The sequence below is a fragment of the Coturnix japonica genome, chromosome 5 (genome assembly GCF_001577835.2).
Source record: "Coturnix japonica isolate 7356 chromosome 5, Coturnix japonica 2.1, whole genome shotgun sequence".
Classification (NCBI taxonomy): domain Eukaryota; kingdom Metazoa; phylum Chordata; class Aves; order Galliformes; family Phasianidae; genus Coturnix; species Coturnix japonica.
Window position 1 is genome coordinate 50864489 of NC_029520.1, and position 13972 is coordinate 50878460.

Sequence of the window (13972 nt, forward strand, 5' to 3'; positions counted from 1 at the left end):
GCATTCACATTTTAATCCAGTTAAAATTCAGATTAACTGTGTATCATCCTTGCATAAAGCAATGAAATGGTACGATAGAGACTATAGATAAAAAGTCACCATCCTAAAGTACCACCAGCAGGAAAAAATAAATAAAATACAAAAAACTCGGTGGTTCGAATAGAGAATCCTTGACTGAATGCACTTCAGATAATGCCTTCACCCTCACACGCAATATGTTCAATTCATTGTACACTGCATTTGGTTTTATGAACCAAATCAACTATGTTGGCCTGCCATTATTACAGTGGCAAAACAATTTATGTCTTCTGGACTTCCAGTAGTTTGTTCTGCATTCATTTTCCAAACCCAATGAGGAAGTCAGTTTTCAGCAAAACAAACAGCAAAACTGGGTAAGTCAGTTCAGCATGAGCAAATGGGATACCTCTAACACTATTAAACTAATGAGAACTAGAGGCAGCAGCACAAAAGCAGCTTTGGCACAAAGGAGAGAGGGATGAAAATCCTCTCCCCCTGTTCTCAGTGCTTAAAGCCAAGCAGATGGATGATGAATTTAACACAGGCACAGGTTGGCAGCTGAAGCCTTCCACTGTTGGTAAAGGCGAAGCTATCCTGCTCCATAGGAGAATACAGGAATATACTTAGCAGGGCTCCTTTTATCTTCCCAGTAGCAGGTAAATCAAACAGAAGCAGCACTATTCAAACTTGTTTTGCATACAAGCAGACTCTTTCAAGGTTCTAAGTGCACAGGGAGCTGTCTTTTGCAATACAAACTTCCAGATCTTCCCATGTCTCAGAAGGACATTTAAGAGGTGAAGATTCAAGAGCAAAGTTTGTTTAGCTTTTACACTCGGTGCTGTTTCAGTTGGAAAGAAGTGACATTAGGAGAAAACTAAAGAGAATTCTGTATGAGGAGAAACAGAACAGCAACAAGAATGTACTGTATTACACATGTACTTCAATGCTATTGGTACCCTCTACCCTCGCTTTGGTTTAATGACTTTCCACTTACCAGTTTCCCTCTTTGCTGAGCAGATCTGGTTTCCCGGAGGGTGTATACATCCCCACAGACAGAGATCTCACGCCAAACTCCAGGTTTAGACTCCTCAGTGAACCCTCCTTTCGGATGCATGACCAACACCCCGTTGGTCGTTAACCCATCCATGTGGCCATCGGGATTTTTCCATTTTGCTGCTTTTTCCTGCGTGTGACAACCACCCCCAGAAAGAAAGTTTGCCTGTAAGTTTACAGATTGAAGTTGGCAGGTGAATTCCTTTGTCTTCAGCACCCAAAGCCACAACAGCAGCTTATTCCCAGTGAGCGTAACAGGAAAACCCAAAGAAAAACTCTTAACAGCCATTGCAATACACCTTCATCAATAAAGACAATTATCACCAAGAGTTCATGGTAATAAACTTGGCACATAAAACTACAGTTACTTCTTAATACTGTGGCTGGTACACTTCAGTAATAGAAGTCTAACGACAGGACAACTTATCAACTAATAACAAGAGAATCTGAGGGCTTGAAAATAAAAGAGGCCAAAAATTGAGTTTGCTTGTATGTGATGTAATTAGTAGTGGTACTTACACCGAGAAATATGTTTTTAGAAGAGTCAAATCCAGCTGCAAATATCCTTGCTGTATATGGCGGGCTCCTGTCACAAACAATCCTGCATGCAAAGCGGGATATGGTGCTCTGTGTAATCTGAGTTTCATCGTTGTTTTGACTCCCAGAAATAGTATCTGTCACTACAAAGTCTATGGGGCTTTCTGTTGACCTCCCGACCTGCAAAAGGTAGTAAGATAATAGTATAGAGAGAATCATGGGAACATCACCTATTGAGGGCACAATTTTGTCAAATATTGATGACATCAATAACCTACTGTCTACTGAATTTCTGGATCACAGAATCCTAGAATGGCTGGGTTGCAAAGGCCCACAGTGCTCATCCAGTCCCAACCCCCTGCTGTGTGCAGGGTCACCAACCAGCAGCCCAGGCTGCCCAGAGCCACATCCAGCCTGGCCTTGAATGCCTGCAGGGATGGGGCATCCACAGCCTCCTTAGGAAACCTGTTCCAGTCTGATGGAACACATTGGATGGCAAGATCCAATTAGGTGCTAACACATTTTCCCACTGGTCCTAGGCACAAACACGCAGCTAATGCAGCAAGACAGCTTATGTATGTTTGTCCATCACAGCTCCCACAAATTGTTTGATGGCACATCATCAACAGCATGAAGGGATTATCAGGGTTTAGTTGTAAAACTGGGAGCACCTATGCAGTGCAAAACAAGACAGCAGGAACTAAACTTGTGGTTGGACTTGATGGCCTTTAAGGGCTTTTCCAACTAGAGCAATTCCATGATTCCATGAAATGCAATCTCAGTGCCCAAAAAGTTGCATTCAACTTAACTTTTTGCTCTACAAAGGCAACTAATGGAGCACACATCTTCTCCCATCATGAATACTAAGACCTCTGTGAGTCAAATTCAGTGTATTGGCCTAAAACAGTAAAGAAAAGTTATCTAAGAGTTAAGAAAAGTGATATGTTTGATATGTAAGCCTTGTCACAACTGAATGATAGGAACAGTGCAGGATCTGTCCCACGCTCCTGTTCTACCTGCAGTTCTGCTTTGCAGTGCTACTCTTGAATGCAAGCTGGAAGTCGCGTCTCAAGGAACACATCCAATTCTTTCCTCTGTATCACAGCTTGAAGTAAAAAAATATGATGAGCTTGTCACAGAAAAACCACCAGGGAAATACTAACAGAGACCTCATCAAAAACATGCACTTCAATTTTTTCAGTGAGAGTAACACAATTGCCAGAATACCCAATAGATAGAGTTTAGAAAACCACTTAATGTAGGAAATTCTGATTTATGAAACTTGACAGGTTCAATCTAATAAACTGTAAAGCTGTTTTCTACAATATTACCCCAACAGGCTCCTATTTGCCACCCAATGCAGCTCCTGCTAAGAGTCAGCACTGACCAGCAGCGGGAAGCTTACTCATAACTTTGGACTCTAATCCATATGCAAAGTTCTCTTAAAGGGTAATCAATAACAGAGTTATTTAAGTTGCTCTTAACAAGCTCCTGCCTGCTGCAGTCTCCCCAGCAGATCACTCAAAGCTTTAAGATGCAACCAGAAAATCCTGGCTTATTTTCCTGTAAAAGCTGCAAGCATTCGTGCCTAGTCTTTCTCATCTGTCCACACAAAATCCATATACATCCAGATATAAGCATGAAAATACATACACCCCCATCCTGCATTTTTAAAAAGCTGAGATTAGAAGTAAATGTTGAGTAACAAAGTGAGGCTGCATTTCAGGACTCTGACCGGTGACATCCTTTCACCCAACTGCTTCCAACACCACGCTATGAATCCTGCAATTGATGTACCAGACTTATTGTCTGCACTACAGGTTGCTGTTAAGAGCTGTTAGAGCCAGGCCATCAGTCAACTTGCTACTGCCTACTGTCAGTCAAGCAGTGTTATCAAAAAGCCCTCATTCCTGAGACAAGGCAAACCCAGACAGCCTGTCAGCATACAATGCAACCGCTGTATATTCTTCAACTCAACAGAACTCTGCTGTGATGATAGGGAGAAGCAGACCATGCATTTTACGTTGTCTTCAAGAGAAATCCGATATTCATATGCAATATACCTGCTTCCTATATGGACTTGCAGTTATTTAGGCTGCTGGCTGCACACTGTGACCCTTCTAGCGGTACCAATTGATCCACTCTTGTCCAAACAGACCATAAAGGAGCAGGTTCTACTCCAACTTGATGCATCACTGCACCAACTCGTAACAAGCTTATTTGCAACACACAGGTGATGAAAGGAACAACTTGTCTTTGGGAGACAGAAAATGAAACGTTAGCACATCTATCCTTTTAACCAAGTGAATATGCTTCATCTAGGTGTCATTCATACAGAGCTCCACAGTAGCATTTGTGCTCAAAATGCACTACACAATGACATCAAGGAATAAAACATACAACAGAAAAACAAATACAAATGTAACCCGCGTGGCTAACAATGTGTGCGTGCACAGGGAACAGGGGCTGGAATATGTGCATGGTGTTATAAAATAGATAATTAATAGGTTATACACAGGAACATATGGAAATTTTAAAGCCATTATTGAATGTATCAAGAAATTGCATGGTTTGCCTATGATAGCACGTTTCATCAAGGCCTGAGGAGGGGCCCCAAGCCTTAAGATAAGCCTCTCTCTTGTATTATCCTTTTCTTTCCAGATTCTGTACCCTTACCACTGTTCCACAGGGGTCAGGAAAACCAACTTCAGAAGAAAGCAGCAAACTCACAGAACTGCCTACTCAAGCGATGATTGATCAGCAGTAAAGTTTTATCCTGCAGATCAATAGACACAACTCGGAATTTGCTACTGTGTGTGACAGAGCAGCATAAAACAACCCTCCAGTAGCTGCTCTGACAGCCCACAGCCTAAATCTTGAGAATAATTAAAGCCCAGTGGCTTGCCCAAGTTAACAGAAGCCTCTTCAGCTGCTGTCTGAACACGCCTTGAGCAGCAAAATACTGTCACAATCTACCAGACTATTTCCTTCCCCATTACATGGTTATCAGACCCCTCAGGCCCCTATCTGCAGCACACTGAAGGAAGCTACAGGCAGGAGAAACATGAACCAGCACGCAGCACACGAGGTAAAGCTGAGATCGAGTCACAGCATGACAGCCTTCACATCATGGCTGTGCTGAAAAGACTAATTTGAACTACACAGAAGTTGTAACCCTGACACATGAGCTGTTTGAAGGGGCTCCTGGAGGACTGGGATGCTCTACAAACACGAGCCTCATCTCCAACATTTTGTTAATAAGATGGGATGGGTTGGCTTGTAACAGGTCAAACCAGTCATGTAACTACAAAGGTACGACAGACAATGGCACGAACCGCAGGCAGCATCTCAGAGGTGAATGAGTAGAGAAGCAAAACCGAGAGCTTTTGTGACATTTCACTTGGCATCTGAGAGCTGATCCAGGCTTGCAGAACGGCAGTGAGATGAGCACTGCAGTGCCAGCTGGTGCAGTAGGTCTCTGGGTCAGTTCAAGCTGTCTCTCTGTGTTACTCCATGCAAGTTCCTGCTCTGCTGAGCATCAGGGGATCCCAACGGGTGCCAGAGAAAGCTGCTACGTTAGCAACGCCGCTCTACACTGAAACAGACAGTTTGTCTCCAAGATAAAATCCTACTTTAGGTTTGAAGCACCTTTAATTAGCTTCCTTACCCTCCTGCCTTAGACAGGCATCACCTGGACTGTAGTCTGTAGAGCACGGCTTTACTTCAAGCTGCTGGATTTCATTAGTGACAGCTGATCCCTCCAGCTAATTCTTTACTGACATCCCTCCCTAAAGTAAAAACTGCAACTACCGCTATACTGTACAATCAAGGGAAGAGCTCTCTATACAATACAACAACAAAAAACACCCTGCTGTTCTGCTACTCTGCACTAGCATGAAGAATTCTTTCACTTATGTTACTGTACACAAGGAGCAGAAAAACTCCAGCTTTAATAAACAGCTTTCCATGATGACTGAAATATACAGATACTTTGCTGCAGCTACTCCAAGCTCAGAAGCCACAACGCAGAGATAAACATCAACCAGAAACTCAAAAGCATGGGTTCTATTTTCCTTCTGCCAAAGCTCTTCAGTTCACCCCAAGCGATCATTTCTTAATCAAGCAGCAGCACATGGATAAAAACTTTCTTAGTCTCTTTTTGGACTGAATCATTCCCAAGAAACACTGGGAAAACATTACATAGAGTGAAGAACAGAAGCCCCACGAGGTAAGAAACCTTTTCATCTTGACAGAGCCATTTTCTCTTCTGTCAACAGCACTCAGTTGCTGACCCTTCTGAATTTGAAGTGCTCAATGAGCAGGGATAACAATCCACGATAAGATGCTCTAATTACAGAGGTCACTGACGAGACAGACCCAATTAGTTTAGATTAGAAAAGGTTATGCATCTTGGGTTTTCCTCCAAGCTTGAAGTTTCCACTGAAATAAGCATCACACAACAGCTAGCTTAGCTTACCAGAATATCAGGTGAAGGAGAAAAACAAACATACATATGTGGGTAAGTGAAAACATCCTGGATGTTACAGTACATAGCTCAGAGAAACTTAGCACAGGTCCCTTCCCTTCTTTCTTTCTTTCTCCCATGTTCTGCTCTCATCCGCTTCCTTTTACTGCAGTTACTCGATGAACTGGAAGTTGGTGTGGGCAGGAGGGCACATGATTTCTGCTTATTCATGAATTCAAACGGACTGCTCATTCCTTTCTGGTAACATTTGTACAATCACCACACTGCCCTTGTAGTAAAAGCAAAGTGCAGTGCCAGCAGTGAGGCAGCATAGATATTAACAGGTGCTTGCAGCGGTCTGAGAAGAACATATTAGAGCAACTGAGTTTGGCCACAAGAATTCCACACCACAGACAAGATGCCCTGAAGAATATAAAGCAGAACTGTGGTCTCACGTATTGCTTTAAAGAAATTGAAAGGAATGAGTTGCATAGATCCTTACCTGAAACATGTCTGTGTCCTTATCATGCGTGTACTCCACTACAACCGTCTGATTTCTGGATAGAGTGTAAGAGATGCTGTGCTGACCTTTACAGCTGATAGCCTGTTGAATTAAAAAAGAAAATAAATTAGATACCGTTTCCACATAAATATCATAATAAAATTCATTTTGCTACATAGAAACCTCTGACCGTGATGATAATTTTACTCCAAGGCTCGGTAAATAAATACAGGATTTCTCATTTTAATAGTAAATCACAAGCTGCGCTCATTTGCTTCTGGTTTAAAGTACCCATACCTACCATTTTCATGGTTCACACTCCAAGCACGTGGTCTTAACTCAAATGATACCAAGCTCCCAGTCCTCAGAGTAACCCAGCCCCAAATATTGGGCTTTTTGTGTCCTCCAGATCTGTTCTGTTTCTTTAAGCAGGCACACAATTAGATCAATTTCCAATTAGAAGTGCCTGGATTTTGGAGGTAGGAGCATCGTTGCAATTGAGCAGACTTACATAAATCATGAGGAAGAGTGTGCACTTTCAGCATGTTTTTCCTCACTCCAGTATTTCTTACTCCCTGCCAAAGGAAACTTATATCTACAGCTATGAATGCAGCAAAGACAAAACAGTACTTCAGCATTTAAAACACGACTGCAAGAGGGCGCCTCCTGTTGCACGTAGCAGGGGGACTGAAACAAGATGATCATTGTGGTCCTTTTCAACCCAGGCCATTCTATGATATGATATAATTTGGCTAAGCCTAAATCCCTATTAAGCTTTCCATAAAGCTGGGAAAAGCTGTAGCAGTGCAGCAACAACTTCCACAACAGAATGGAGACATCGCTCCAACACAAGAGTGCTCACAGCTCTGAAAAAGACACCCACAAACAAGACAAACACTAAGAAACCCATTTCCCTGCTAAATAAAAGCACAGCTGTCCCAGTGGAGAGCTGTAAGACACAGCAGTCTTTTTGGGACCCTCTGAGACTCATACAGCATTTCTGTGTCACTAATGGCTGGTTCTCAGGCTTCAGATTAATACTTATTGTGCAATGTCAAAGCATAACTGCACTCAATGTACAATGTCAATGCATCAACAAAAGCTTCAGGACAGAGGAGAGAACACTGAGAAACTGTGCCTGTTGGGAGTACACATAAGTATCAAGCCCATATAACGGCATGTAATTAGGAAAAAGGTAATAACTTACTACTCAGAAACACTCGCAGATACTGAAGCACTGGATTAATAAGTAAATTAAAGCTTCCTCCAGATTCCTGCTGAAGGGGTTCGTTTTCTAGATGTTCTCTGAACAGCTTCACTCACTTACGAGGCTCTTTACCTGCCAAATCACAGCTGGGCTGGGTAAGCCAAGCAGATACATGTATTCTGCTCTTCTATCTGTCATCGCTCACAGAAGCCCTGAAGTTCCTAATGCTGCAAGTGCTAAACCAATCATTAGGCACATTGCTGAATGTTAGAGGTACCTAAACACAGTGACATGCACACTAAAAGCCTGCTAAGGGTGAGCCAAACTATTGATGCATACATTAAAAAACACTGGCAGCGGGACTTATTTTTTTGCATCCAAGTCTCTGCAGCAACACATTAGAGACTGTTTTACAACATGCTGAAAGCTCTCAGCAGCTTCAACACCTGCTAAAGCTTCAGGCTTAGGTGATAATACCTGGAGGCAAAGGATTGGGCAAGATGACCTCACCGGTCCCTCCCAATCTGCAAGCAAGCTTTTCACACTTGAGAGGTTCTATGACTTCAAGCCATAGAGCCCAGTTCCTCTGTTTCTCTTCCAACAGGGATAATGAGCACTGAAAAGTGAGGTCAACACACTTGGTGGTGCGCTAACAGATTCGAAATGTCTCGTGTTAAACGGACAGGCTGTTTGGTAATAACCATTATGCTGACGCACAGTGTGTTGCAAGGACTAACAGCATCTGTAGGTGCAATGCAAATGAAGTCACCAGCACTTTGTGACCAGCCAGGAGCAAACTATGCAGCAAGAGCTTCTCCTCTTTGCTGTCCAATATGCAAACAGTGGGATCTCATGCCCCAAAAGCAGGTCTCAGATGCCTGGAGAGTAAAAATATAACATTAAGAGCAACAAGAGACCCTTACACTTTGCATTTTAAGTATAGTACTGTAATGATCAACTCATACTAGCATTATCAGGCAATTTTAATTGCTTGTCTCAAAGCAATGGACCATTTCTAGCTAAAAAAGACAGCTTAAGAAGCTGTAGAAACACTGTATTACCAGCCCCAAAAGCCTGGAGATGGGTTACTCCAACCCCCTTATACTTCTCCTAGGATGCCACTAATTGTACAGTTCCAGTAAACTGTGCTGGAATGAAACCCCACCTCACTAACATACGTAGCCTGAAGTTGCTAAACAGCTCAAAACATGCAGCTCCATGCTGGCCATTGTATATACCACCTCTTGTCCAGCCAGAATGCTGCTGGGGAGATGCAGGCTGGATTCATCCTGCTGCCTACACAACTGGATCCATACGGCCAGCTGTCTCAAGATGTTGAATTCAAGTAAAGCCTTCAGGAGGTTAGAACAGGGACAAAACCTCTATGGAGGAAGAAAGTAAGAAGTAATTGGAGCAGGACATCTTCCATGACAATCCCACTCCATGCGCACACTGGGACTGAGGGATTTTAAGTGCAGAGGCCAAATGAAAGGAATGGGAAGAGTTGGGTGCCATATTCCACTTGGCATGAACTCAGCAACTCTCCAAGCTGGAGCTCGTGTCTGCAATAAGCCACTTACCTCCATGAGGCTTTCAGCTGCAGGACAGCACACATTTGCTCCATGCTCCTGCATGGTGAAGCTGCTTAAGAGAAAACCTCCTCTCCACTGCTACAAGCAAAGCCTGCAGTTAGTTCACTTGTGCAGTGCTCCCACAACCTCAAAATTTGCATTGCAGTGATTTATGGTGATAAAAAACTGCCATATATTAACAGAGACTGAAGGGAGGTGCTTCCCCAGCAGCAGTGCAGTACCACCCAAAACAGTCCAGCCCACCTGAATGCATTGCTATCCCTCCAGATCCCCAGACATGCAGCTGCTTTCAGTTTTATCATCATTTTGAGAGCTGAGAAAGCCAAATGCCCACAGCCCATGCAGAAAAACACCTAGCGGGTAAGGGGAATAAGAACAAAGGTTTCGTTTAAAAAGCAGGATTGCTTAGAACTCTGCTTTTGCAAGCAAAATAGAGAAAAAAGAAGGAAAACACCTTCAGCAAACAATACTTATGCCCAATTAACAGTAGCCACGCACAACACCACCTCATCTGCAGGCATACAGCATTACTCAGGAGCGAGACAATACTGCAAGTGTCACTCCTCCCCTAACCACAGATGGGGCACACAGGCTCCATCCCAGCAATTAGCAGAGGGCAGTACCTCTGAAAACAAGCTTTAACCAGTTCCTGTTGTGCAACGACAGACTGATGTCAACACCACTCCAGAGATGCCTTTATGGACCAACAGGACACTGCAGGTATAGTAAATACCCCGGACTAAGGATCAACCCCAAAGAAAGGCTTGCAAAGTACAGGTGTATTTTTCCCACAGGTTAAATGTGGATCTCCCAGCAATATTCCCCTAGAGGGTGAAAAATTATATGGGTTTCTCATCCGCCATCAGGCAGATGTTCCTTAGCTAGGAGCACCCACTGATGTACCACAGCCCTTCCTAGCACTGACATGACGAAGGTGCTCACTTTCTACAGGCACCTCCAGCCCAGCAGTTCAAGAGCAGGCCAGAAACACTCAGCATTAAGTTAATGCTGCCATGCGATGGGGTCAAACCTTCTGTGTAAGGAGCATGTCAAGCAGCAGGTCTAATCCACTGCCTGAAATGGACCTTTTGCTGCTTTCTTTGCTCTGCAGATTGTATTTTCAGGAAGGGGAAGAATACATGAGCTCTGCATTTGGAAACTGAAGCTTCACTTGTGCTAACCAGCTCAAGATCAGACAAAAGGCACCACATTATGGTTACCAACACTCCTGCACCACAGCAGAAGGGAAGCTCAAATCCATTAAGAAAAGAGGCAGCTGTCTCGCAGGAAGGGTTGCTCCATTAGAACAGGAATCCTAGTTGAGTTAATTAGATTGGATTAGGACAATAAAATGATATATGGGAACACTTTAGTTTCCTTTGTTGGTAGTCAAGCTGACCGACACCACACTGACGCGTGTGAAATTAATGACAGCGGTGCCTTCATGAGTTAAACGCTTTCTTCCTTGGCTGCCAGCCTTCAATTTCTTTCAGGAAAGAACACAAACAGGGACAGAAGTTCTTAGGAGGAAAGAAAAGATGCTTTAGCCAGCAAGGAAGTATCTGTTTTAAAGGGAAGAACCCAACACGCTTTCACTGGATTCACTGTCAGAGCCAGCAGCCATTGGGTTATCATGTAGAAACCACACCGAGGGCCCCTAATCATGACACTGAGATTCTGCCCACTTCAGAAGTTCCCCAGCAAATTAAGCCCAGTTTTCAATTCATGTAATGTTAACTAAAGACTGTCTGCAGTGCTATTCAGCCCCAATGTAAAGCCACCAGTAATTGCCCAGAATTACTGCTTCTGTAGCTCCGGATTTCAAATAACTCTGGAAAATTTACACTGACCTCTAGCTACTGATACAGCTATTATATATAATTGTCCCCAAGTCTCTTTCAGAGAATATAAGAGATATTATCATGGAAATCTCCCCGTGCCTGCATCTGCTCCCTGCACAGCTCCACACAAGCCCAGCTTTCAGAGCTCCCCTTTTCTTGGCATTAAGTGCTTGAATTACAACTGCAACATCTATGGCCACTTCTGAATACCAACACCTCCTCTCTTTAATCAGCATCAGTCTCAAACTCTGAGTGTCATGAAGTGGTTAAAGACAGTCAACAAAGGCAGGTGAAGAAAAAGCTGCTTTCTGAAAAGCACCAATTTTATGCGTAAAAACATCAAATTCCATACCAGACAGTTGTGTTTATTCACTGATCTCAGCATTAACAGCCACAAACAACATGGGATTTTTGCCAGTTAAAGAACCAGCTTAAACCTCTGTTTGCGTGGCACTGTTTGCAGTCCCACTTGGAGCAAATCAATCTCTGTACAACTTGAGGCCACTTCTGCTCAATTCACTTAAGTGCAAGTCAGTCCCTCTGAAACACTGGGCTCAGCTCCTAGGAACGAACAAATTCGAGTTGGTTATTTACACTTAAAAAGCTTTTGTGGCTTCCAAACGCTCACGTTTGTTTTGTATGAACCCTTTCATGCTGAGCTTGTACATCTGAGGGGGAGGAAGGGACAACGCATTTGTATACACAGCAGCCATCTGCTCCACGTGCACACATGGGGTTGTGCTGCTGTATTGCCATTTATCAGCTCAACAGGCAGACCTCACGTTATCTTCTCCATGTGCTGAACTGAGGCTTGCATTAAGTTTTAGACAACACCACAGACTGCTCTTTCTCCAGAAGGGGCACCAAAATATCCCATTGCAGTAGTTCTCTACTTTGGGTAGCGCAACAAGCAAAGAGGCAGTGATCTAAGAGCATCTCCAGGTGAGTTTATTGTAAAGCAAGGTGGGTGTTGATAGACAGCTGATCACACAGAGCCCAACACCTCTGTGCATGCTGTTATTCCAAGCAATACTGCAGGGTAGGCTATTCCTATGAAGGCAATATTAATCAGTGCCTTAGTAACGCATCCTGAATCACACGGACTGACTCCAGATGGCCCAAATCATCATTACTGCACAACCAAGTCCTACCTCGATACCCAGGACTCCTGAGCACACCAAGTAAAGCAGGGCAAGGTCTTCTGCTTTGTATTCCAGTGTATTAGGAGCAGCTTGAAGGAGGTGCAGCTTTACACTAACGGATGCAGCAATACCATGTAGTGCCTCAGGACCTCTTTGAGCATCACAAATATCTTCTGATTGTTGCAAATCAACACTTTAGCTGCCCTAACATGGGAAGCATTTTCCTCCCATCTGGCCTTGCAGGTTTTTCTACCCCTTACAGACCTTTATTTTCCGCTTCAATTTTCCTTTAAGCGTACATTAAGTAATACTATATTGCAACAATCTTTCACACATCTCTCTGAAATCAAATCTGCAAACACTCCTCCCTTAGTCAGCTGGCTCCATTTCCCCTCCCCCCCAGCAGAGGAGAGCTGCACGCGGCTCAGATGCACACACAATAAGGTGCAGCATTGCCAGATACATCACCCACTCAGCATCATCACTCACCCCAAACTCAGAACGTTCCTTTGAGCCAATTCCTGCCTGCACATTGCTCCCACGTTGTCTATTGCTGCTTCTCCACAGAGAGGACTTCTGCAAGACTACAAGGCTATGAATTTAAACATGAAGGCCTACATATGATTTTGCTACAGCAGCTGGAGCACATCCCCCAAAACTCTTGCTACAGCCACAAAAGTGTCTGCAATTAGAGAAGGACGCAACAGTGTTTGTAGCTGAACATTCTGGTGCCAGCCATTTACAATTCATTTATATACATCGGGAACAAAAGCAGCAGATGCTTGGCTACACTTATCTATTTGGATACGCCAAGCACACAAAACAGTCAGAAATTAGAATCTTTAACTAAAAACCACAAAAAAAAACAGTGATAAAGTCCCCTCAAGAGCTTCTATCAATACATGGACTGAAAGATTTGTACACTTAGCACATCAGCAGTGAATGCTTCTGTGAATCAAAGCACCCATGAGCACCGATCTAAGCCCGCCTGCCAAAGGAGAGCACATAATAACAAGATGAGAGGCCGCGTATCATTCTGTAGCTTCCAGAAACCATAAATTCAATCTGACACGAATCAATTTTACATTAAGACAGCCAAAGGCTCTCCAGACAGTTACCTTAACAGACCTGTTAAGCAGCTGCACAGAAATCTCTCAAGAGAGAGGAAAAAGTTAACTCTGGCCAAAAAGCCATTTAGCACTTATAGAAAGCAGTTCGGTTTTATAGAGCTCAACAAAAGGACAGAAGTTGCTTTCTAAACTTCAGGCTACAGCTTGAGTATTGTGAGAGGAAGCACAGAAGGGGCATGCCCATAGGATCTGCATTCAGCTGGGATGAAGGAGGTGGCTCTGACCAGCAGGCTCTTGGTGCTCGTTCAGATCCTAAGTAGAAGCAATAGCACAGCAGTTAATGCTGTTGCATCTTGTATGCAGGAAATGTCCACTTTATTTTTAATCCCTATGATCTTAACAGTAAGAAAAAGCAATCCTAACCTTTACAGTTATCAGTTATACATATTACTGAGCATCTTCCTGTGTAAAGTTCAGGACTTGCATTCTTCCTATGCAACCCCGTATATTTCAAAAACCCACATGCTTACACTGCTCAACTGAGC

General features: G+C 43.5%; 1 protein-coding gene across 1 annotated transcript in view; it reads right to left on the reverse strand.

The window, feature by feature from the left end:
* PELI2 (pellino E3 ubiquitin protein ligase family member 2) overlaps window positions 1–13972 on the reverse strand; it is a 54957-nt gene that overhangs the window by 6384 nt on the left and 34601 nt on the right. Inside the window, exons 3-5 of the mRNA XM_015865877.2 lie at window positions 6576–6677; window positions 1591–1788; window positions 1013–1201 (exon numbers count right to left, since the gene is read on the reverse strand). Of these exons, the coding sequence (XP_015721363.1) occupies window positions 1013–1201; window positions 1591–1788; window positions 6576–6677 (489 nt within the window). The remainder of the gene's footprint in view (window positions 1–1012; window positions 1202–1590; window positions 1789–6575; window positions 6678–13972) is intronic.